This window comes from Trichosurus vulpecula, chromosome 2 (assembly GCF_011100635.1).
Source record: "Trichosurus vulpecula isolate mTriVul1 chromosome 2, mTriVul1.pri, whole genome shotgun sequence".
In the NCBI taxonomy this organism is placed as follows: domain Eukaryota; kingdom Metazoa; phylum Chordata; class Mammalia; order Diprotodontia; family Phalangeridae; genus Trichosurus; species Trichosurus vulpecula.
The window spans coordinates 459,963,281-459,990,227 of record NC_050574.1 but is presented as its reverse complement, the minus strand read 5'-3'; the positions used below and the strand labels follow the sequence as shown (position 1 = coordinate 459,990,227).

The 26,947-nt window shown below is 38.0% G+C and overlaps 1 protein-coding gene across 6 annotated transcripts in view; it reads left to right on the top strand.

Moving 5' to 3' along the window:
* DMD (dystrophin) overlaps positions 1–26,947 on the top strand; it is a 1,925,924-nt gene that overhangs the window by 1,332,925 nt on the left and 566,052 nt on the right. For all 6 annotated transcript variants that reach the window (XM_036747778.1, XM_036747779.1, XM_036747772.1 and 3 more), the window contains one exon: positions 10,444–10,598. In XM_036747778.1, coding sequence (XP_036603673.1) covers positions 10,444–10,598 — 155 coding nt within the window. The remainder of the gene's footprint in view (positions 1–10,443; positions 10,599–26,947) is intronic.

The following is a 26,947-nucleotide window of genomic DNA, read 5'->3' as shown; positions in this document are numbered from 1 at the left end:
TTTATTTGAACTTTAGCTTTATGTAGCTAGAAATTGTTTAATCAGAAACCAAAGGTCATGCTGTCCTCAGAGACCATCCCCTTTACTCCAGAGTACTCGAGAAGGACCTATCAATCCATCAATCCTTTCCGTGTCCGGGCCAGGTGAGGTTTCCCTCCTTCAGTCAAATAAAGCCAAATCTACCCACCAAAAAGCTTGTGTTTTGGGTCCATGTAACAGCTTTTAGTTTCACCCAATTTTATTGAATGTTTATACTTAGCTACTGATATACATTTCAAGCAATCTTTTATACTTGGTGGTCACCCAGCTGCTTGTCTTTATATTCTTATTTGAACTCAGTATAATTTAAGCCTCACAGAGAAGAAGGAGGGGGCCATACTTTTTCTAGTTCTCTCCTCTGCTAAACACCTGAATAAAATTCTTTCTAAAACCTTTTTCAGGTTTGGGGTTTGTTCTTGACTAACACCTCAAAATAAAAAAGTTCGCTGCCAGAATCATCTGTACTTCTTGATATAATATTATCTTCACTTTAATGAAAACACTGTCCCACACCATTCAGTTCATTCAGAATAACAAATAATGTCTCTTTAAAAGAATTTTCTTCATCCCCTTTGCATGGTAAAGATTAAAAAGATAAAAGTTAAAGGAGGGCAGAGTTTATAATCTCAAAGAGGATCATAAACATGTCTGAAACGTTCGGAACCGCCGGATATAAGAAACTCTCAAAGTAGAAGGCAGAAGAATCAAAACATTTATTTAGGCTCCACAGTAACCAACCCATGAACCAGCAACCCCATTTTGATATATTGATCAAAAGCTTCCAGGCCCAATAAGTACGCCTTGAAAGAGTAACCAGGAGGCTACAGAGAAGCATGATTGCGTAAAGCAAAATCATGTTTCCCCCTCTATGGTAATAAGATTACCCACTGGACTGAAGTCTTTGTTCAGCTTCCTCCCGTAGGTCAGCTCTGCTACTGGCAGCTCCTGCTTCAGCTGTGGCTGTGGCTGTAACTGTAGCTGTAACTGTCGCTGTAACTGTCGCTGTAACTGTCGTTGTAACTGTCTCTGGCTCCAACCGGAAAAGGAAGAGAGGATCTTCAAGCTGTCCTCTCCCCTCTTATAGAGTTTTTGACATCATCAAGCACCGCCTGAACGACCAGGGCCGATTGGTTCTTGACTTGGCCCCTCCCCCTAGCATAGCCGTTAACACCTCCCCTCAGCCAGCCCCATGACTCATCACACAGGAAGTTGTCTGCTTCCTGGAATGCTCTTTGGGCTTCCTGCCCCGGAAGAGCAAGCCACAGTGTCCAGAGGCTCAATGAGGTAAGCTGAGTCATTCAAAGAAAACAAAGGCCATTCTGGCTACACTCCACCCCTTGTTATAGGATACATAATCTAATCAGCCATGTATCCTAGAACATACATTGTGATCCAATTACAAAGGAAACTAAAACATATCATTCATTATAAAGCAAAACATATCATTTGGTGACATTCCTAAATATTGGTTTACGATTCAAATGTGATCCACCCCTAGGTCCCAGCAAGATAATCTCTTCAATTAATCATCCCCAAAATAATTATTAATAATTCAAATGTCCACCCCTAAATCCTTGTATCCATTACATAGGATCAATAATATCATAACAATAAAACAACACAGCAAGGATAACACAAAATAAGTAAACAGAACACTATCATCATTTCCACCCCCCTTGAACGATTGGGGCTCAAAATCTTGGGGTGAGGGGTGAAGGTGTCATTTTCCATAGCTTCTTCATGCTGAAATTGGATGTAGAGATGGCCCTGCCCCAAAAAGTCCCATTCCAGAGGTCATTTCTTTAACGAGCTGGCAGGAATTCCAAGAATGCTACATGCTTAGGCAGTCACCGGAAAGTGCAGGGTGCTTAAGCCTGAAGGAAACAAAACTAGCAACAAGGTTAGCCAAAACAAAGGACAGAAAGAATAGACAAGTATGGACTATAATTCTTCAAATAAAATCATCTCAAGTTTGGTTGAGATTTCAGTTATGCAAAGATCCAACATCAGAGCCAAACTCAGGTGGGAAATGTTTCTTTTCAAAAGGAACATAATGAGGAAGCCAAGAGGATCCCATCCTAGACAGAGACTAGGATTGTCCTCCCAGCCTTTCCCCAAATGTACAAGTTTTCATCCGTTAATCACACAAAGTTACCTTTCCTCTGAGTGGCTTATGGCATTTACCAGCATCAGCCATACCTGTGGAGTCTGTGAATCTATTATTATAACCTATTCACGGTAAAATATATGGTTCAGGGGTACGATTTGGTAATTATTTTCCCCTGAATAGACAACTGTTACAGTGTTGTCCTTCCCATGGGCTATAACTTCTGCAGCCTTTGGAATATCATCTGGCTTCCGTTTTACCCATACCTTAGCTCCTGACTTTATTCTATCAATGGAGCAAGACCCTTTTGCCCCTCTAGTAGTTATTTTGGGAGGAGGGTCAGTTTTCACAAAGGGTATTTTTTCACAGGGGATAATAATGACTTGAACCATCCTATCATTTCTACAAAATTGTACAGGTTTTTTACCCATATTCTGGAGTGTCACAACAATTTCTTTTTGATAATTAGAATCTATCACTCCAGCCAATACATGTATTCCTTGAGCCGCTAATCCTGGTTTAGGTAATATCCGTCCAAGATGATTCTTGGGGATTCTCATACATACTCCAGTAGGGGTTTTTCTTATCTCTTTCCTATTTAACCTAAAATTCTCTATACAATGTAAATCATATCCTGCTGAACCAGGTGTTCCTGGACTTGGTAGTGGGACATCTTCCCTCACAGTCCAAAATTCAATGTTTTGGATCTCACATGTTTGCTGTTCTCTGATCTGCAGATTTGGGGTCATCATTCTGGCTAGAGGTGTACTCCCCCCTAAGGGCCTATTATTCAAATTACGTAAGGCAATAGACAAATTATCCTTCCAATGTCGATATGAATTATTTGAGCTTAATTTTCTCAGCTGTTCTTTCAACAATCCATTCATTCTTTCAATTAGCCCAGATGCTTGTGGGTAATATGGAATATGATATATCCATTCTATATTATTCAACACACAATATCTTTTCACTTCTTTGCCCTTGAAATGTGACCCATTGTCACTTTGAATCTGCATTGGGGTTCCATAATATAAACTTACAATATCTAGAGTTTTACAGGTGTTTTTCTGAGTTGCGTCTTTATAAGGACAAGCCACTAGTACACCTGAATAGGTGTCAACACACGTACATACATATTTACATCCTTTATCCTGGGGTAGTGGGCCAATATAATCTATCTGCCAAATTTGGGCTGGAACTTTTCCCCTTGCTATTTCTCCAGTAACTATCCTAGGAAGAGTTCGTTCTTTTTCTAATTGGCATATACAACACTCCTCTGTTATTTGTTTTAACAACGCATGAGAAATACTGATACCTCGATCCTGTGCCCATCGATGGGTGGCCTGGACCCCTAAATGGCCAGCAGTCTGGTGGACCCATCTTGCTAAGGCTGGGTCATCAGTTGGAGTCGGAGTAGGGACAATACATTCAGTAGCAATCTTTGCTAGTCGATCCGCATGTGCATTGTACTCACGTTCTGGTGTGGTCAGGGTTGCATGAGCATCAACATGAAAAACTGACAGATCTGTAACCAAAGACATGTCCCATATATTTTCCCATAACTCTTTACCCCAAACTTGTTTGCCATGAATCTCCCAATTCTGATTCCTCCATATAGGCATCCACGTAGCTAATCCATTAGCTACCGCCCACGAGTCAGTAAATATATGACACTGTCCTCCTTTCTCTGCTCTGATGGCCTGATGCACTGCCATCAGTTCAGCATATTGGCTACTTCCACCTATCCCAGAACTTTCCAGAGTTCTCCTTGTACAGGGGTTATAGGCTACTGCTTTCCAATGTCTCTTCTGTCCTAAATATTTTGCTGTCCCATCAGTAAACCAAGCATGTTTCTTCTGTTCTTCATTTAGTCCGTCATATCCATTATTCCATTTCACTAAGGATGGTACCATCTGTTGCTTAGATTCAAGGGGCTTTTCATTGCTCTCAGTATCAATGTTCGCCACAGATTCATGTAGAGCAGAAACTCCATTTTTGCCTGTTCTGGACCTATTCTGAATATACCACTTCCATTTGATTATGCTTGCCTCTTGTGCATGTCCAATTCTGTGAGAAGCTGGGGTACTCATTACCCAAGTCATAATTGGAATTCCAGGCCTTAATACCACTTCATGACCCAGAGTTAGTTGCTCAGTTTCTACTAAAGCCCAATATGCAGCTAACAGCTGCTTCTCAAAAGGTGTATATTGCACTACAGATGTGGGCAGTTTCCTTGACCACAAAAGCTCTACTTTGTTCAAGTCCCCAGTCAAATTCATATTTCTTTCTGGTGACTTTATACAAGGGTTTTAAAATCTGTCCCAAATGTGGGATGTGGTGTCTCCAATAACCAAACAGCCCTATGAACTTTTGGGCCTCTTTCTTATTGGTAGGGGTGGGAAAATCCTGGATTTTTTGTCGAGCTTGTGGGAGAATTTCTCGCAGTCCTCTATTCCACTGTATCCCCAAGAATTTTACAGTTTGAGCTGGCCCTTGAACCTTTGCGGGGTTGATTTCCCATCCTTTGCTTTTCATATGGTCAGTTAATAATGCTAAACTCTCCTCCACCTCCTTTATATTCTTTCCCTGTATCATGATGTCATCTATGTAATGTGTAAGCTGTACACCAGGTAACTTTAATTCATCCAAATGTTCAGCTACAATCCTGTGGCAAATAGTTGGGCTATGAATATATCCTTGCGGCAGGCGTGTAAATGTATACTGTCGGCCTTGCCAAGTAAAAGCAAACTGATTCCATTGCTTGGGGTCTATTGGGATTGTAAAGAAGGCATTGGCCAAATCAATAACTGCATACCAAGTCCCTTCACGTTTTTGTATTCTCTCTATTAAAGTAACCGTGTCTGGGACAGCAGCATACAAGGGAGGAGTCACTTTGTTCAGCTGTCTATAATCTACTGTCATCCTCCATGTTCCATCTGACTTTCGGACTGGCCAGACAGGGTTGTTCCATTGAGTAGTTGTAGGGACTAACACTCCTGCCTCAACACATTCTCTTATAGTGTTGGCAATTTCATCTTGCCCACCTGGCACACGATATTGCCTCAAGTAATTATTTTAGAAGGTTCGGGCAAAGTGATTGGATCCATCTTGATTTTCCCCACTAAGACTGCATTAATGCCCATTTTCCTCACAGCAAATTGGTATTTCCCTTCGGGTAAATTTAAGGTCATACCCTTCAATATGTCTATTCCAATGATGTATTCGGGAATAGGCACAATAACCACACTATATTCTTTCTTGGGCAACTGTCCAATTTTCATCATTAATTTAACTTGCCTGGCTGATATTTCAGTCCCTCCTAGTCCTGTAATGGTAATAGGAGTTCCATGGCTGAACTTGTCTGGATTTCCATAAATAAGGGTGGCCTCGGCCCCAGTATCTATTAATGCCTCAGTTACCGTACTTGACCCATTTTTCCAATATATGGTCAAGTTAATGTGAGGTCTGCAATCCAGCCTGTGTATTTCCTTAATTTGGACTGGGGCTCGGCCTGTTCCCTAGTATTCCCTTTCATGTGATTCACTTGGGTTTGAAGGTTCAACATCTGTAGTATTTGCAGGAGCAGTTCTTATTTCCCTATCTCTCCTGTTATCAAGGCCTTTATCTCTGTACATTCTATATAATTCATTGGTTGGAATTCCATCTATCATTTCAAAACCTACCCCTGCTCTCAATAAAGCAGTAAACATTTCTTTCCTTGTTACTCTCCTTTGGCGCCAAGTTTGCTGGTTATTCACCCTTCTCTCTCGAGGAGATCTATCCCTTCCCCAGTCACCTAAGTCATATAACTGTAAAATCTTATTTATCACTGTTGTAAGACGGCTCCCTACTTCTCCAAGTAATAAATTCAAAATTAGTTGTTTATAAGCAGGGGGAGCTGTCCTAATTATTAAATTCCTATGAGGCAGTTCCATTGGATCATTGTAATATTTGTCTGAGGTTCCTATCATAATGGCAGTCTTCATCACCTCCTCCTTTAGTCTCATGATACAATCTCTAAGTGAATACCAGGGTCTGTGCTCAGTGGGCCACATAGAATCAGTAGCATATCTCTTATTGCATCCCACAGCGGCTAATGCCAACAGAGTAGTCCTGCTATCACCATCTCCTTGCTGATGATGTTCCCTAAAAGCTTGTTGAACTAGAGGATCATGGCTGATACCTATGAATCTCATGCAGTCTGTCCCATCTACTGATATTCCACTGGCCCCTTGATCACTGAGTCTTACCATCCAAGATATCAATGGTTCTCCTATTCTTTGGCTGAATCTACTCAAAATATCTGTGACCTCTTGCGGTGAGAAATCTTCCTGAATTTCCCTTGTAACTGAATCTTCACCTCGGGTTTCTGTCTTCCTCCTTTGTATGGGTCGAGCCCTTGTCTGATCATTTAACCATCTCCTATTCTCTGTGTGAGGCACATCCTGAACCCCAGTAGTGTTTTGTGCCTCAGCCCCTAACATTGTCTCATTCTCTCCCCACTCACTTCCTCTGCCACCATGGCTAGGACGAAGCAGGCAGTCAGGCTCTTTCTGGGCTGGGTTGAAATGCACTCTGACTTTTTTGGTCTCCTGTTGCTCTTAGCCACATTAATAGAAAAGTTCTCATTTGAGTCAGTTTGGTCTCCTGCTATCTGAGATTCCCCTTCTTCCTGTGGGGTAGGAGTGCCCCCATGTCTTTCACTTAATCTCAATCTTTCGTATACTAGCCGGTAGGCTGATAACACTATCCAGCTTTGCCTAGATAGTGATGCCCCTGACTGAATCCCAACTTCTCGTAAACACTTTTCCAAATCCCTAGGATCTCCTCTCCGTAGCCTTGGTTCCCAGTTTTCACAGGGTCCAGCTTTTTTAGCCAATTCTTTTGCTAGGGAGGAATAAAATGGATCCTCCCATCCTGGGATATTCATCTCTTCCTCTGGAATTGTTCTGCTTCTAAATAGAGATCTTATACCTAGCGATCCCATCCTGGTCGCCAAATGTATTAGGAGGGCAGAGTTTATAATCTCAAAGAGGATCATAAACATGTCTGAAACGTTCGGAACCGCCGGATATAAGAAACTCTCAAAGTAGAAGGCAGAAGAATCAAAACATTTATTTAGGCTCCACAGTAACCAACCCATGAACCAGCAACCCCATTTTGATATATTGATCAAAAGCTTCCAGGCCCAATAAGTACGCCTTGAAAGAGTAACCAGGAGGCTACAGAGAAGCATGATTGCGTAAAGCAAAATCATGTTTCCCCCTCTATGGTAATAAGATTACCCACTGGACTGAAGTCTTTGTTCAGCTTCCTCCCGTAGGTCAGCTCTGCTACTGGCAGCTCCTGCTTCAGCTGTGGCTGTGGCTGTAACTGTAGCTGTAACTGTCGCTGTAACTGTCGTTGTAACTGTCTCTGGCTCCAACCGGAAAAGGAAGAGAGGATCTTCAAGCTGTCCTCTCCCCTCTTATAGAGTTTTTGACATCATCAAGCACCGCCTGAACGACCAGGGCCGATTGGTTCTTGACTTGGCCCCTCCCCCTAGCATAGCCGTTAACACCTCCCCTCAGCCAGCCCCATGACTCATCACACAGGAAGTTGTCTGCTTCCTGGAATGCTCTTTGGGCTTCCTGCCCCGGAAGAGCAAGCCACAGTGTCCAGAGGCTCAATGAGGTAAGCTGAGTCATTCAAAGAAAACAAAGGCCATTCTGGCTACAGTCATCAAGAAAGAAGACTTCTCCATCCTCTGACTTCTCTACAGGCATGACAATAAAGCAGCCCCTTTACCTTTTCTAAAGCCATCACTCATGATGTGATCCTCTCTACAGATTTGCTGCTCATAAAATTCTCATTATGTTAATTCATCAAATAACAGTAAACGCTATTCTAAGAAGAAAGAAGTTCCTTATCTTCTTTCTCACTGTCTTCTCTGTAGTTTATTTTTAAAATCCTCATTTATCCTAATTAAACTCACAAGCTTCCCAACTCTCTAGAGAAGCAAGTTACAGAACAATAGTTACAGCTGTAACTCCTGGCTTCTATGTTCTTAAAATGAAGAAGTCCATCTGCATGGCTTCTGTATGGCTTTGGAAACATGTTCTTATACTTATATAACATGTATGTAACACCTCCTTATCTTGGCCCTCCCACAGAGTCTATGAATACTGTTCTTTTAAAAACCAAATGAAATATTTGGAAAAAGCAGTTTGTGCTAGCAGTTAGAAGACAGTTGAAAAAATATTCTTACTATGAAGCATTTCTCCATATAGGATCAGGGATAGGATGTGTGTTTTATATGTGATATATAGAAGTCTATATCGAATGCATAAGGTCAGAGAAGGAGAAGTCAAAGTGACATATTTTCCTCACCAAACTGTCTTGTATTATCTTATAAAGAAATATTATAAAGAGAATTCTATGATGAATCTTTCAGTAGCTGGCAGTACATTCTGGAAAGACAATTTCTTCAAATTCTCAAAGACAGGACAAAGAAAATGGAGTACTCTGGTTTATTTTCTTAAACACTAAATTTAACTCTTAAGGAAAAATATGTTGAAGATTCTTAAGAAATTTGAATATATATGGCAGCATTTCCATTTGAGTGAAAAAAAAATTTTATATAGTATTATATTCAGAGGTGTAGGTGACTCTGACAATGTACTTTCCTATAATCAAAAAAAATTTTTAAAGTCATATGATTTATTGATTTATTTATATGATCAATTGATTTATTACTGCTTTCATTTAGTAAATTGTATGAGTGATTGCTATTAGAAAAGGAGATTTCTCCTTGTCATTTAGTAAATGATATTTAGTGAAATAAGGAGAACTTACAATAACTGTTAAGAAAGAGGTTGAACATTTAAATAAGACACTATTTCATCAGACCCCTATATTGCTATTGTGTTGGGATGGTAAGATCAAATATAGAGCATCTATTTAAGTAGCAGTTTGAGGCGGACTTACAACTAAGTTTGGTCAGCTTTGAAAACTGAGATCCCACAAAACCTACTCTAAGCATATATAATGGAGACTTATAGTTGATATTGTGTCAGGCAATACAATAAGTTACTTATTGTATTCACTTTTTTGGATATGTGGTATTTTAATTAGTTAAATAGACCTTGTAGCATAGTATATTGTTTGGGTTTTTTTTGTCATAGGGATCATAAAATTCAAGTTTGAAAAAAAGCTTAGGGCTCATTTAGTTCAACTCCTTTATTTTATAGATGAGGCTGCTGAGGCCCAATGAGTTTAAATGATTTGCTCAAGATAACAAGCATAGTATGAGGTGGAGCTGAATCTTAGAATGACAAATCCAGGGTTTGTTCTATTTTGCCCTAAAAAGAAAGATGAATGAAGGAAAGCTACATAGTGTATTACTTGAATTTAAGTTCCTGCTCTCCATTAGGATCTGAAGCCATATTTGTTCCGTTTTGTTTTTAATGCTTGATTTCATGGATTTAGAGAATTCCTGGTGTGGCAATTCCCTCCACCTATACTGATATTTTCAAATTGTCTGAGGCACTCAAAGGTTAAGCTCCTAATGCATGGTCACATAGCTAAAAAGGTCAGAGGCATGACTTGAACCCAGGTCTTCCTAAGTCCAAGACCAACCTTCTATCTACTTATACCATGCTACAGCTTGGTAAATCATTTTGTGTGTGTATGTATGTGTTTGTGTGTGTGTGTGTCTGTGTCTGTGTCTGTACAAACTGATTTCAGAAAAATAAGAATGTACATAAATGAGTATTATAATTGTTCTTTTAATTTAATAATTTTTGTATGCATATTTAGTCATTTTCCAGTAGATGGCACTAATTACTTAAACAATTTGGCTAGTTAGCAAGAAAAAAAGAAATACATTAGATAGATATCTGGCTTTTGTTCAAATCCTGGTATACCTCAGTGTCAAACATTAAGTTTAGCAGTGTATTTTTAAATGGATTTTGTTCCCTGTTCTGTTCAGTTCACTATTAGAAAATAAAAAATAGTTAACCATATGTTCTTGTTATTCACATGTTTATTTCTAAGTAACAGATGATTTGAACTTTTCATCTTTATTTAAAAAAATAGGATGCTAGATTTTATTTTGTGTTGAGAATTGAATTGTCCACTTTTGTCATGACAGCCTAACCTATGGTGTATGTTATAAAACAAGCAGGTGAACAAGTCCTAATGATGAGATCTAAAAGCTATGGAAGAGATATTTTAAGGACCTCTGCTTGAGAAGACAGATGAGGATAAGTCTATATGGCTTACATTGAGTAATGTTAATCATCATTCTCTTCTTGCAGCAAATGGCAAAAGAGCTACGCCAGTGGCAAATAAACGTGGATGTGGCAAACGACTTGGCAAGAAAACTTCTCCGGGATTATTCAACAGATGACACCAGAAAAGTTCAAATGATAACAGATAACATTAATGCCACTTGGGCTGACATTAATAAAAGGTATGGTTTTTTTTTTGCTAAGAATATAAGAAGTAATAAGTGAAAATATCAGATAGATTACTTGGACTTTTTGGACATTGGGGTTACTTGTGGTAATCAACTCTTTGCCTAGATTTCTAGACCCTGCCCTGATGATCTAGAAACCTGAGAACATTCAATTATAATGAAATGAAGTTAGAACTTTAAAACCTAAATGGACCTCAGAGATTATCTTCTTCAGTCCCTCATTTTATAAATAAGGAAATTGAAGCCCAAAGATATAAAGTGACTTTCCCAATGTCACACAGCTAGTTAGTTGCAGAATTAGAATTAGAACAGCCCAGAAGTCTCATCTATAAAATAGGTGGCCAGTTAATTAATTTACATGCAAAATAGTTTCTAAACTACTATCCTCAAATTCCTTGATAGTTTGAAAAATTTGTTTTATAGGAGAGCTGCATTTGGGCATGGTACTGTTCTTGTCTTCCCCAATGTAGCACTCTCTACATGCAGTAGATAAAATGGTATAGGATATTGTGAGGATTATATCTTGTCTCATTCATGCTATATTGTAAAGAGTTCTGGATATATAGTCAGAGTACCTAGGCTTGAATTCTGCCTCTTGCTATCGGTGTATATAATACAGCCTACAGAAAAAGTCTGTGTAAAGGAGTGTCATTAGTGTGATATTTGAGGCACTTTCAGAGAGAAAGCCTGTACACCATGAATTGCTATCTGCCTTTTTACATCATATATGCTTAATAGTTGTTTATTTCACTGAACCTAGATAGATTGAGGGTATAGAAGTGTTTGTGGGAATTTGAGAGTTGAAAGAATTTCTTGAGGTTCCAGCTATATTTGCAGGCTCCAAAGTTTGAGTTCCCATCTCCGTAAATCTACTTGTTAAGCATTTGTTGTTCAGTCGTTTCAATCATGTCTGCTCTTCATAATGCTATTTGGGGTTTTCTTGGCAAAGATACTGCCCTCCTCTAGCTCATTTTACAGATGAAGAAACTGAGGCAGACAAGGTTAAGTAAGTTGCCCAGGGTTGTTGCTGTTGTGTTTGTCTTTTGTTTTTGAAGAGGACTATGACATCAGGGAAATGATGACGTGAGTTGTAGTTGTCTTAGGTTTGAGAGAGGGGGCACTACATCACCAGCCTCACTTTCTCCTCCAGAGCCATGTGGATCCAGTGACCTGATACTCATCAGGATGACTGGAGATGACCCAGAATGCAATGGGAGACTCTGGCCCTTTTAGCCTAAAGCCTTTTCATATACTCACTTAGAGTGACTTTAACGCTCATTCAGTGAATAGGCCTCTTTAAGAAGTTAAGAAGAAGGGGTGGTCCCTTTAATTAGAAAAAAAGGGGAAAAAATCGCCTTGGAAGAGAAGACCCTCAGGGTTGCTGTTACAAAGAGAAACAGTTACCCTTGATGTTCACTCTAAGGCTAGAGGGTCCAAAATACAGCCATTAAATGGAGCTTGGGCAGAAACCTATTGTGGTTCAATCTATGAGCTTCAGAGTGAACTGGGTTTAAGGTTTTGAGAAAGAAAAGAAAGAAAGGAGAGAGAGAGAGAGAGAGAGAGAGAGAAGGAAGAAGAAAGGAAAGGAAAGGAAAGGAAGAAAGAGAAAGAAAGGAAGGAAGGAAGGAGGGAAGAAGGAAGGAAAGAAGGAAGAAAGAAAGGAAGGAAGAAAGAAAGAAAAGGAAAGAGAAAGAAAGAAAGAGATCTAGCCAGTAAACCCCAAATTAAGTGGGCAGCTTCTGTCTATAAAAATTTACCTTCCTTTGGATAGGAAAAAGAGAGGGAGAGGGAGAGGCAGAAGGCGACAGAGAGGGAGAGGGAGAGGATGAGCTGAGTTACCCAACTAGCTGGGTTCCCTTTCAGGCCGCTCTGTGTACTCACAGGTTATGTTTGGCCTTCATTTTCAAAGAGGACCATGACATCAAGGAAATGATGACATGACTTACAGTTGAATTTGATTTGAGTGAAGGGAGGGCTGTGCAAGGTCACCAGCCTCACTTTCTCCTCTAGAACCATCTGGGTCCAATGGCCAGATATGCAGCAGGATGACTGGAGATGGCCCAGGACGCAATAGGAGAACCTGGCCCTTTTAGGCTAAGGCCCAAGGTCACACAGCTAATAAGTGTCTGAGACCAGATTTGAACTCTGGAAGATGAGTCTTCTTGACTTCAAGTCTGGCACACTGTCTGCTGTGGCACCTAGCTGCCTGCATAATTGAGGCATAAATAGGCCCTGGGAACACTGCCTCCTCTTGACTCTGTAAGACTTAGTGCATTATCAAAAAACCCTCTAGCAGTTTGTAAAGGGAATATAATCTTTTCTTTTAAGTGGAGACTATATGGGAAATCAAACTAAGTCCAGAAAGTTATTGAGTGAATATTGGAGATCAAAATTGGCAGAGCCACTAGACAGATCTGTCCTAAGACACCCTGTCTTCCAGATACTAAGCAGGTAGTCTGTTCTCCGTGCCTCCTCAAACTCACACTTCTGTCAAAGTAGTTCCATTACTTGTTCTGGTGATGTCCAAGTGTCACACCACAAAGGACTTGGTCATTTTCTTCTAGGGGAGGGCCTCCAGCAAATATTTACCTTTCTTGTTAACACATTGTAACTCCAGTAGAAAAGGATGCCTTGTCACTTCTCACAGAAGGATAACTAGATTGGCATTGAAAAAGGTAATTATGAGACACCCCAAAAGAGAATTTGTGACATAGCTGAGTATCTGCAACTTCTATAAATGGGCATGGCCTGTTTCTCCAAATTTGTCATATAATAGTAAAATACATTGTTGTTGTTGTTATTTGTCATTGGTCAGTTATTTCAGGCATGTCCCACTCTTCATGTTCCTACTTGGGGCACTACAGTGGTTTGCCATTTCCTTCTCCAGCTCATTTTATGTCATGAGGAATGGAGACAAACAGGGCTAAATGACTTGTCCAGCGTCATACAGCTAAGTGTCTGAGGCCAAATTTGAACTCAGGAAAATGAGTGAAGATGACTAAATTGGTAGTGAAGTCTAAATGACTTAATGCACTATGATATAATGATAATTCACCCCAGATAAGTCCCAGCTAAAATCTTAGCTCTTACAGGAAGCCTTCCCTACCCCTCTTAACTTCATTGCCCTTCCTCTGCCAATTATTTCCTATTTATCTCATATATAGCTTGCTTTGTATATACTTGTTTGCATATTTTCTCTGTCATTAGATTATCAGTTCTTTGAGGGTAGAGACCATCTTTTGCCTCTTTTTATTTCCCTAGCACTTAGCGAGATGCCTGACAGTAGCCACTTAATAAATTTTTAATTAGTTGAATTATCTTCCTTCTTTTGCTATTATTGCTTGGTTGCATCTGACTCTTCATGACCCCATTTGGGCTTTTCTTGGCAAAGATAACTAGAGTAATTTGCCACTCACTTCCTTCTCCAGCTCATTTTGTAGATGAGGAAACTGAGGCAAAGAGGGTTAAGTGGCTTTTCCAGAACCACACAGCTGGCAAGTATCTGAGGCCAGATTTGGACTTGGGGAGTGTTACAACAGTCTGACTAGCAGCTGCTGTAGGGGTGTAAGATCCACCCACAGCCAGCACCCAGAAAGCTGCCAGCACGCTGGGAAAGCACAGGTTCTTTTGATCTGCTTTAATAAGGAAAGCAAGGTTAAAGGGGTTGACAAGCTTACTTTAATTCAGCATACAAATATCATTCACTTAGTTCAGGGGAAAAGACCAGCACACTAAACTTCAGAGCAAAGTACAAACAAATTACAAACATCAGCAGACAGACCCAATACAGATTCATAGTTACCAACATCTAGGTTCAGCCCAGGAGCTCATAACAAGGGCTGGTCCAGAGTCACGCGCCACCACGGCTGTGGGTAAAGAGCTCCAAAGAAGAAAAGGCCAACCCTTGGTTTTATATCTTTTTCAGTGTCAGGGGTGAGTCACACATGCGACTCACCTGCGTGACCTAAAATCATCACAAAGAGGCCACTTAAACCCATGTGGTCTAAGAGCCTCTGATGTCCCAAACCTATCACTCAAACTCATGTAATCTAGGCCCTCCCCTGACTTAGCCCCACCTTAGTTACCAATCCACACCCACATAGGTTAGGTTAACACCTAATAGGGGTTAGAGCCTAGGGCTTAGCACTTAGTAAGACTCTGAATACACTGAATTACTCAAAGCAAACAAAAGCCAAACTCTTCAAGGGCACTTGTTGAACTAAGTGCTAAGGAGCCCATTTTGCTTACCAACACAGGGAGATGAGTCTTCCTGACTCCAGGCACAGCACTCTATCCACTGTGCCACCTAGCTGCTTCATTATACAAAGGATATAAGAGGAGATACAGACTCCCTATTGTAATATGTGTAGATTAATTTATTTTTCTCTAGCACATGTTGTACCTCTGTCCTGCTCAGTGTAGCTTTTGATCCAGAAGAGCATTGAACTGTACTGGGGTTACGTTTTTTAATGGAAGGAGAACTGCAGGGAAAGTCAAGAGACTCCCCTTCAGTGCTAGTTCTACTGATGAGCAGCTGACCTTTAGCAAGTCGCTGGATCTTACCTTATCTTGAAAATGAAGGATTTTGCCAAAGGACCCTTAAACTCTCAAAGAGTGATGGTCCGTCATTCCGCTTAATGCTATAAACAGATAGCTGTACATATTTATAATAAAAATTATGATAAACAGAAAGTAGATACTCAACTTTTTTGAATAAGTTTCAACGCCCTACATAGTTTTCACTGACTTGTCTGACCTTCTTCTCATAAACCTTAATTAAACATGAAAGAAAACAAATCTCATTTATTTTTTGGTTTTGGTTATATCAGAAAACTCAATCATGATATCAAAGTAATTAAAGTTTCCCCCTCTTAAATTTTTTATGTTTCTCATTTAAGATTTGACAATATAAAACTGAATCTTAGATTTTACTGCTTTAAAATAGTCAACTAATTCCGTAAATTTGGGGTATAGATTTATACAGCATGATTCACAGTTTTAGTGGTAAGCTATAAAAATAGCATTCAGTAATGAATTGATGTCTAACCTGAACAGTAAAAAAACTTTGTAATCAGAAAGCTTTCAACCAGAACTCTTCCTAGCTTAAAAAGTCTTGATTATAGATTTTTCTCAAAGATTTTGAGAGAACTTTTTTCCAGCAAACTACACGATTATTCATCTTTCCTTTTGAAGTTGAATTTGTAGCCTTAAAACAAAAGTGAGTATTTAAATCCTGGGATAACTGAAGATAGGAAGGCTCTGGAGCTGTAAGTAATGCTAGGAAACTAGTTAACTAGAATCAGAGAAAATTTTTCATGGAGCATAATGAACAAAATTGACAATTTTTTAAAACTTAAAATAATAATAACTAGCATTTTAAGGTTTATAGACATTTCACATGCCACCTCATTTTGTCCTCATTACAGCTCTGTTAAATGGGTTCTATTATCATCCCCGTTTTGGAGATGAGGAAATTAAGAGTGATGGCAGTTAAGTAACCTGCAGAAGGTTGCACAGCAAGTAAATGTCTGAGGCATGGTTCGAATTAAGGTCTTGCTGATTCTGTCCAACACCTTTTATCAACTGTGCCACATAGGTAAAACATATGGCAACTTTGGGAGGAGGAAAGTTGACCATTTGGCCTTCTCTGATAATATTGGAACAATATCTTCTAAAGCATTCTTTGTATTTTAAACAAGGTAAGAGCATAAAATTTGATAAGGCTTAGGATAATAGGTAGATAGAAGTCTCTAGGTCAAGGATGGGAAACCTGTAGCCTGCAGGTCATATGTGGCCCTCTAGGTCCTCAAGGGCTGCTCTTCGACTGAATCCAAACTTCACAGAACAAATCACCTTAATGAAAGGATTTGTTTTGTAAAACTTGGATTCAGTCAAAAGGCCACACCCAAGGACCTAGAAAGCCACATGTGGCCTGGAGACAGCAGGTTCCCCACCCCTGCTCTAGGTCCACATGGACAAGATATTGGATAAAAGGGCCAAAAGTTAGGATGTGGTAAAGTAAATTTTTGATTCAATCAACTAAACATTATTAGCATTCAGCCCTCAGATATTTTAGAAATGTTTAAAGAGTTTCTAAGTCCATAGACAAGAAAGTAGATTGGTTGGGACTAAGGATAAATATAAATACCACATGTAAGATATGGAAAACTTGTACAGAATTTCAAAGAATATAAACTTGTAAGTGAAAAGACAAAAAATATATAATCCAGAAACAGCAAATGACATTTGAGAAGAGATATTTTACATATCAAATGGAGCTTTAAAAAAGGCTTTGTGGGTAAAAGACAAAATATTATTGTTCAAACTATATTACCCATGAGAAAAGGGCACCTAGTCAGATGTAAGTTTTATTCCCTAGATAGCTATGTACTCAGTAGAAGAGAATTCTATATATAATTGAGGTGGAAACATCATCTGATACAATTCAAACCCCTCACTTTTGATTCTATGCAAAATTTGTTCTATGCAAAATTTTGATTCTGTGCATGAGGTGATTATTAACCCTGTGCAACTGTCTCTGGCATCATTTTCCCAGAGATATGAGTCATGCTAGGTAACAGTGGTGAAGCACAATGCCCCTATAACAGAAGATTCTACATTTTTTCCACCACCAAAGATTGGAGAATTGTTTATATCATAGAGGCTGACCTTAAAAATATCCTTTCTACCATGTCACCTTCCCATCCCACATGAGTTACAGAATGAATGTACACCAAAGCAATAATCCATATTTTCCTAAAGAAAAGTATCTGTTAGTGAAGGAATCTATTATTTTGGTCCAGATTTTTATCCAAGAACCCATTTAGTCAAATATTTGGTTTTGCTGAATCTATGCCTAACAGAGGCCATGTTGCTAAAACATAATTCCAGAAATATGAGATACTGCAACCTCATTTTCTCCAAGTGGATATGAATTTATGAATAGTGTAATATTTGATGGATATTGAAGATTACTGTGGGAAGCCTCTAAGGATTAAACTTCAAGAGTTGCCATCTGGTTGATGACTTTATGATGACACTGTCATGAGACTGAACATCCTTTGCTCTGCCAAAGGATCACTGTTTAAACAATGAAAGAGTATCAAGCATTAAGGTGGCATCTTATTTGTTACCTATAGGAAGGCTTAAGTGTTAATTCATAAAGCAAGCTAGGAACTCATGTAGGAACAGAGGTTTCACATTTATACCATGGAGTTCTAGGGTGACTGACAATAGAGCTGGAAAAAACATAGAATCAAAGAATCTCAGACTTGAAACGAATTGTAGACAGAGAGAACTAGGACCAGGCAAAGGAAGGAAGGATGGAAGGATGGAAAGAAGGAAGGATGGAAGGATGGAAGGAAGGAAGGATGGAAGGACTGACCTAGGGCAAGTGGTAAAGATAGACCCAGAGGTTATCACTCAGATGAGCTGTCCATAGAAAGCATATGCCCTGATGCCAAAGAAATAGGTAGCAAAGACAAGTTCAAAGCTATGAGTCAGAATCAAGTTGTATATGTAAAACTTATTTTTAAATTTATTTTATTTTTAATTTATGGAATAAAACAAGCATCCCATAACACAGTGTAATAAAAAAGATGATTGCACATGAAACTGCTAATCTATTATGTACAACTTGCTATTCCTTTTAAATATATAATAAAGTTATCATGTAAATTTCTTTTATTTCCTTTTTCTTCCCTCCCCCCCACCCTAGAGATGACTACCATTAGACACAAATAAGGGTGTGTGTGTGTATGTGTGTGTGTGTGTATACACATATATATGTGTGTGTGTACATATATATACACACATATACACTGTATATATGGATATATATGCGAAATTATTTTATACATACTTATATTTATCAGTTCTTTCTCTGGATGCAGATAGCATCTTTCTTCATATGTCCTTTACAGTTAATTTGGGCATTTATAATAGTCAAAATGACTTCTTTGCTCAAAGTCATTCATAAAACAATGTTGCTGTTTAAATCAAGACAAAGAGAAGTCGGGAAATCCAAATACCAATTAAAAATACTGCTTAGTCCAGTCAAATATTCATGGATTAGGAAATCCCCAGTACTGGAAGAAATATGGCCAAAGCAAATAGGAACTGAGGTTTGAGACACCTTAAGGAAGGATCTTAATATGTATGATGGTATTTCTGCCTTAGACACAGGAATTCCAATATCTTCCTTGTGGAGCCAATCCCAGAATGGGAATCAAGATCCTTTGTTAGGGTGACCTGAGTATGTGAAAACAGTTGAGCAATAAACATTTATCAGGTGCCTACTATGCACCAGGCGCTGTGCTAAATGTTGAGGATACAAAAAGAAGCAAATCCCTGTCCCCAAGGAGCTTATAATTTAGTGATGGAGACAACATGCAAACAAATATATACAAAGTAAGCTATATATAGAATGAATAAGAAGTAACTAAGAGAAGGAAGGCACTATAATGAAGAGGGACTGGGGAAGAACAGGTAAGTGAAAGCTTTTGACAGGCAATCTTGACAAATAGATGTTATTGTATATAATTCTCCCTAATGTGATTGTTAGTTCATTGATAACAAAAGTCCCATCCAATTCTACCTCAATGATCTAATGATACAAAGAATCAGACTGCGTTTTCTCTGTCTATCTTCTCACCACATCCAGAGCAAATTACTTACGTATTGATTAATTGAGAATTAGCTGACACCTTAGACATCTAAAAGGTCTGGGAGAAAATTGTATTAACTAAAGAAGATCATATTATGACTGAGAAATGAGTGAGTGGCTAAGAGAACTGTGAAAGTAGATCCACAAAATCCATGCTTTCCTTAGGTGACTGCTTCTTTGCTGATGAAATTAGAATTCTAGTTAGTAGTTACTCTGTTAAACTTCAGAGTTCTTGTATTTTCCTGCTTTCAGCTCTATCTGGATTTAGACATGACAAAGAGGAGGATTTGGACTATTAAACAAAATGACAGCTCATTTTAGCTTGAAAGCACAGAAATCTTAAGTGCATTTATTTGAAACAAGCAAATACTAGCTGCTCTCTCCATTATGGGACAGTTTTTATAATAAATTCTTTCTGGACAGTTATATGTAGCTCCTATCAACTTGAAGTCACATTGAGTTAGAATGTGACTTTAAAGAGCTAAAGCTTTTATAGGGATATTTTGCCTGAGGGGACAATGTTCCATAAAATGATTAGATGCTAATTAAGGATTGTGTATAACATATGCAAATGTTACATAATTTAGATCCCAAATCTGATACTCTGTGAGTATGTATATACGTGAGTGCTTGCATGTTTAGCCTGGGACCAGTGGAAGCCATTGAGAAACATCTGTAGTTACTATTTAAATATTCAATAACAAGAAATTATTTGAGGATCAGGAAATAACGTACTCAGATAACTAGTGAATGCAATTTAGTAATAATAATAGCTAATATACATATGTTATTTCATTCTCACAGCCCTATGAGGCCATACTGTTATTATCCCCAATTAATAGGTCAGGAAACTGAGGCTGAAAGCAATTGCTAACCTTAGGTCACACAGTTTATCTAAGGCAGTATTTGAACTCAAGTCTTTCTCACTTCAAGTTCAGTGCTCTATCTGCTGTACCATCTAGCTGACTCATATTTAAAATAAAATTTATTATCTTATAGATTTTCTTGAGTATTTTTATTCCAAAAAAATTTCATCTTACTGAAACCTTACCAGTTCCTGGGTCACCATCTTAATTTAGATAGATGGATAGATAGATAGATAGATAGATAGATAGATAGATAGATAGATACCTTTTGCATTGATGATTCCCAAAAAAGATAATTTTCAGAAATTTCAATTAGAAAAAACTTAGATTTTCTTTGTAATAGAAAAGCCATTGTAACCATTTTCTCTCACTGTAAAAATTTTTATCTTGCTTTTTCCTAAAACATAAGGGTAACCAAATGGATATTGCATGAATTCTCAGATAAATTAATCTTGTTCCTACCTATTATAGTTTGGGCAAGGCAACCACTTTAATCACTAAAAAGTAACATCTTCCCAGTTAGTGTTTTGTTAAAGGTAGATTTACTATTGATTACTTGTCTTTTCTCTTTGCCTTACTGTTCTGTTTTTAATACTGAACCGTAATGAAAATTAGTTTCTTGCCCCTTGTAGTAGTCAAATTTTCTAATGTGAAATTATTGCTTTTTCTTTTTGTTTTAGTTCAAAAAACATTTATCCAATCCCATATGTGGTATAAAGTGCTGTATGTATTTTAATTTTTTTGAATTAAAAACTTTATAACCATTACAAAAAATACTTACTCCTGTACATTTAATCCTGGTTCTGTAGTTTGCTAGCTGTGTTTCACTGGACAAGTCACTTAATTTCTGTGAGCCTCACTTTCCTCACCTATAAAATCAGGGGTCTGGACTAGATAACTTCTAAGTTCCTATACAGAACAAAATCTTTGATTCTATATTATATTGGATATATGAAAAGATCGTTAAGAGATTGATTATTGTGACATTGTTTACAAGATATATTAGAATTAATGAGATTAGAGATTTTTTTTCTTATTTCCTGGAATTATAACTCCAAATAAGTGTTGTCCTTCAAAGTTATCACCTTAACCAAAAGAACTACTGTTTGTAAAAGCCTTTTTGGAATTTCTCTTGGGGTGGGGGTGCGGATTATGAAAAGTTTACACACTTGAAGAAAATCAGTCTCATTCCTTTGTAGCTATTTCTGGTTACTTGTACAGATCTACTCTTCCCTTGCACAACCAAATCAGGACAGGACATGGTGTACCTGACCCAGAACCACACAAGCATTTTAGCACAAAGCAGAGGCAGGAAATAAAAACAGTCCCCATAAAAGAGCAAAGCTGTAGGAAGCCAGGGCAGCAAGGTGGCACAGTGGATAAAGCTCTGGGGCTAGAGTGTGGAAGACCTGAGTTCAAATGTGGCCTCAGATACTTCCTAGCTGTGTGACCTTGAAAAAGTCATTTAAACCTATTTGCCTCAGTTTCCTCATCTGTAAAATGAGCTGGAGAAGGAAACAGCAAACCACTCCAGGATCTTTGTCAAGAAAATCCCTCATGGGGTCACGAAGAGTCAGACACAACTGAAGCAACTCAACAGCAACAACAAGGAAGCCAGGTTGAGTCAATCAGCTCTTCTAACATAACTCATACTTTGCCTCTCGATCTAATACTGATCTCCTGGACTGTCTCTCTGTTTCTGCAACTGGTTTCTTCACTGGTCTCACCTCCTTATATTTTGGTGCTATTAAGAAATCATGGTACAGACCTGTTCTAATCTTTTTTGTTTGTGCTTGATTGGCTACTGATTTTGAAACTTTTCTTCTCTACAGATATTCGCCTTTCACTGTTTTGTGTATACCCAATAATTGCTACATATCAGCCCTCTCCTAGGCTAGATATATTATATACATATATATGTATATACATATACATACATATACACATACATACACATATTATATGTATGTATATATGTTATGTATATGCATTATATATATGTGTGTTATATATGTGCATTATATGCATTTTTATCTATCTTATTCACTGAATTACATTTAATCAGTAAACGTTTATTAGGTGCCTACTATGTGTCAGGCACTGTGCTAAGAGCTGGATTATGAGTGACTTTTGTATGTTTGCAAAAATTAACCTTACCCCCAAAGGATGAAGCTTTCTCCTCACAAAGATATTCAGAAGAATGTGATCCAAGCTCTTATGGCAGCGCCAACGTATGTTTATTTGTTGGTGTTTAACAATGGCAGCATTGTTGGAATGAATGAAGGAACAAGATTCATTAGTGTGCATAAGTTCTGGTTTAATTATTTAAAAACAATCAGTCACATATATTCACAACTCATATGGCAGGTTCAGATAACTTTAGGAGAACAACTTTAATATTTGAAGGCAAATGTCTCATACATCAGTGGACACTGTATACTTATGAATTTTTGAGACATCTGTGATGCCATTTGTTTGGATACCTCTTCCACCAATGCAGATGCCAACCTCTTCACACCTCCCTATATTTTCTCCAGAGAGAATTCAAATTATTGCCAAAGGCCTTCCAATATCTCAGAAGCATGAATTCCACTTGAGCTGTCTATCTCTTGTCTTTCCTTCTCATTATATGACCAACCACTCTCTTTTTTCAGCCTTATATCTCCCTAAAATGTCTTCTACCCCATGATGGCAATCTGCCTATGACCATTATGCATTTTCCACTCCACTCTATATACTTTCGCATTTTGATTTTATCTGCCATGGCTTGCAACCATCATCTTTGTTAAAATATTAACATTTCCAGGAGCCAGTAGCTTGGACAATTGACTTCACAGATTCTCAGATGCTATCTAGTCAAAAAGCCTTCTTTACTAGCGTGAGCTCAGTGCACTGTCTGAATTTAGCACCTGTTCCAAAGATACACATTGATGATTATTAGCTCAAGAGACTGATCATACAGCTTTATATCATATAGTAGTCTGTATTTTTCACCTACTTTGTCTTAACACCTTTTCATACTGCTGTGTGATTCACCGAGGAGGCTTTGTCCTGTTCTGGGACCATGAGTATAAATAAGACTCTCTGTAAACAAGAGCATTTGAAAGATCAGTCAGGAATCCTTTTGTTTGGATCCTACATTAGACCTAGGTACCTAGGACAGTGCTAAGAAAACCCAGATAGCCATGTTAAGAAGAAGAGAAAAAGCATGTTAGGACATTTGTTTCTTCCTCAGAAAAGTGGGTTTCCTTTGCCTGCTTGGAAGGAACTTATCTGTCTACTTGCAAAGCATTTGTCTTTTGGAACTATTTAATTTCTGTAGCAGATTCCAAGACGTAGGAATTCCATCCACTCTTCCCAATAGGTAGAATGGTGCATGTAATTCAGGACCTCAAGTTTCTGGGCTTGAGAGTACCCATGTGTATATACCAGATTCTTGGGGATGAGGGGAGAGGACAGAAGGTAAACTGTCTGTTCCATTTTAAGTCATCTTCCTTAAAGTAATTAAAATGTTTCTTATTTGTAGGGATTGCATACTAAGGGAGATATTTAGAACAATATCATTGATGATTTATAGCAATGGAAAATTACCATGTAAATTAACCAAGTAGCCAATTTCTTTCCTACCAACCCTCTGTAACCCTGCTGTGGCTGCAAATCAGTAGCAGCAGCAGCTGCTGCTAAAATGACCCCCAAATAATGCACATCACTAAAAGAAACCAAGATGTAAGAGTCTATGTGTTATAATGAAAATTGAAACCCTTTTAAATTAGAAAGAAATCAACACTTTCATAAAAGGAAGGCATTTTTGACCATTAATAAATGCAAAATTGCCATTTCTGTGACAGGAAATCTTCTTCCAAATACACCCTACCTGCTCCAGTGACTCGCTAATATTAGCAACAAACAAGCACATTTCGATTGCTCCCCTATAATATTCTGTTTGCACCACATCTGACTGCTTCTCAAATGAGTTACTTTTAAAATAGTTCTAATAGGCTATGGAAAATGAGATCAATTTTTTTTTCTGAGAGAAAATTTGAGAGTTATTTTGAGGCTAAGTGGACATTATCATCATTTGACTTATAATTACTCCTTCAATTTCTATCTCCACAAGTATTGACAGTGTTGCTTTTCTTGGAAAATGGCTTTGGTTCAACTTATGAAAATTTTATTTTCCTTTTTTATAAAACTAATTCAAATGCAGTCCCTATTCTTTTAAAAGAAGGTTGTGATATGGAAATTGGTGAGTGCTCAATGGTATTTACTTTTTCAGGGTCTATAAATGTTTAATTTTCGTAAGTTTTTATCTTCATTTTTGTTCAATTACTCATTTTACTGGGATATTTAGTGACCCAAAATTTATTAAGACATTTACCTTATTGGAGGATTCTAGGAAGATGATGAAGTAGGTCAAAAAGCTTTCAGCTCTCCAAATTTCCTCCACAAAAAAACACAGAACATCACCTGAGAGGGAAGGTAGGATAGCAGAAATAAATAAAAGTAATAATTAATAAATAAATGAATGAATGTATGAATGAAGCAGTGGTCCTCCTAAGACAGTTTGAGAAGACCTCAGGAAAGGCTGGACTTGGGTCGGTGGGGAGGAGGTTTGGCCTGAGTGAGTGAAGTATAAACACCTCCAGGCCAACTCTGTAGAATCAAGGAACAAGAAGCCCCAGGGGCAGCTGGGATTGGGAGGCAGCCTCAGCCTTAAAAAACTTTCATCTCTGGGATAGTATCTGTGTCTGACAGCTCAGGAGATGACTGAAGAACTTTCAACTGTCTAGAGACATCAAGCACAGCCATGCTTTCCATATAAGTCCCCAGGCTGGGCTGCCACTGAATGGGGAGAAGGAGCTAGCATACACATGGTGAATGCAGTAGTGGAGGGACAGGGCCCCTGTGGGCTGTGGGTACTCGAAGGAGAGCAGAGTCCCTGGTTTCAGTCCCAGATAAGAAGGGACAGCTATAATTTGCAGCAACCCAAGGGACTGCAAGGAGCAAGATTATTTTCAAGACACAGTGGCTGGGAGCACTATCTGTAGCTTAGGAGTGAAGAGAAGAGCCCCTGGACAGACCTCAGAAAATAACAATAAGAAGGACCTGAGGCTTGGGGCATCATCCCCCATCTTGGGACTAGAACTTGTTTACACTAATAACTGCTAAAAAAAAAAACAGAATAAAACAAAAATAAATAAATAAAAAATGGGTAAACAAAGGATAAAGAACCCAACCACAGGCAGCTATTCTGGGGATAAAAAAGATCTGGGTTCATATTCAGAGAAAGATAATGGAGCAAAAAAAAGTCACTCCTTTTTCAATGAGAAACATCAAATGGTTCCATGCACAACAAAGAGTTCTTAGAAGAACTTAAAAAGGACTTTAAAAATCAAATAAGAGATAGCAAGGAAAAATGGGGGGAGGGAGAGCAATCCAAGAAAACCAAGAAAATTATGAAAAAAATGTCAACCCACTTAAAATAGAGAATCAAAAACTCAAGAAAAATGTAATTCCTTGAAAACTAGAATTGGGCAAAGGGAAGGTAATGACATTCTAAGACACCAGAAATAATAAAACAAAATCAAAAGAATGGAATAAAAGAAGAGATTATAAAACATCTCATCAGAAAAACAATGATCTGGAGAACAGATAGAAGAGAAATAATGTAAGAATAGTCAGGATGCCTGAAAATTATGATGAAAAAAGAGTATTTATACAATATTACTGGAAATTGTCAAGGAAAGTTACTCTGAAATTCTAGAACAAGAAGGCAAATCAGAAATAGAAAAAAAATCCGCTGATCACCACCTCTAAGAGATCTCGGAAGGAAAACTTAAAAGAATATCACAGCCAAGTTTCAAAGCTCCCAGGTTAAGGAGAAAATATTGGAAGCAACAAGAAAAACCCAATTTAAATATCATGGAACTATCATAAGGATTACACAAGACCTAGAACCATAGGTCTTGTGATGCTATGGGGGTTACAACAAAGGGTAAATTACCCAGAAAAGTTATAGTTAAGTATAATCCTGAATGAAAAAAATGGATATTTAATGAATTGAAAGGCTTTCAGATATGTGTGTGTGTGTGTGTGACAAATTTTAACATTTAACATCCAGGAAAAATACAAGGTCAAAATGTTTAGTTCTTATATGTGAAAATATTGTCAGTACTTTTAAGAATGTCATCAATATTTGGGTAGTTTGGAAGAAGGGCTTGGGCTGAGCTGCATATGATGAGGTAATTCTAAAAAAATCTGTGTAGGGAAAGATAAAAAGGAGTAACTATCTCATACAAATGAAGTATAAAAGGGAAAATTAATACAGAAGAAGCTGGGGGGAGGATGGGTAGTGCTAGAACTGTACTCTTATCAGGAATGGGTTAAAGTCTTCTAAATTCAGAAAGAAATAAGAGGGCAAGAGGATAGGGTGAGGGAAGGGATTCTTAGTGGGATGGGTAGATTAAGGAATAAAAGGGCAAGGTAACAGGTAGAAGTAAAGTAGAGGAATGAAGGGCATTTAGAGTAAATAGGAAGGATAGTGAGGAAAAATAGGAATGAGGAAAATACAAAACAAATAATCATAGCTTAGAATGTGAATTGGATGAATTTACCCATAAAACAGAAAGGGATAGCAGATTAAAAATTTTAATTCGACAATATGTTGCTTTCAGAGAATATAACAAAAATGAGAGATATACACAAAGATAAAATGAAGTACAGGAATAGAATTTATTGTGTAAAAAAAGCAGGGATAGTAATCATGATCTCAAAGTTAAAGCTAAAATAGATTTAATCAAAAAAGAAAAATA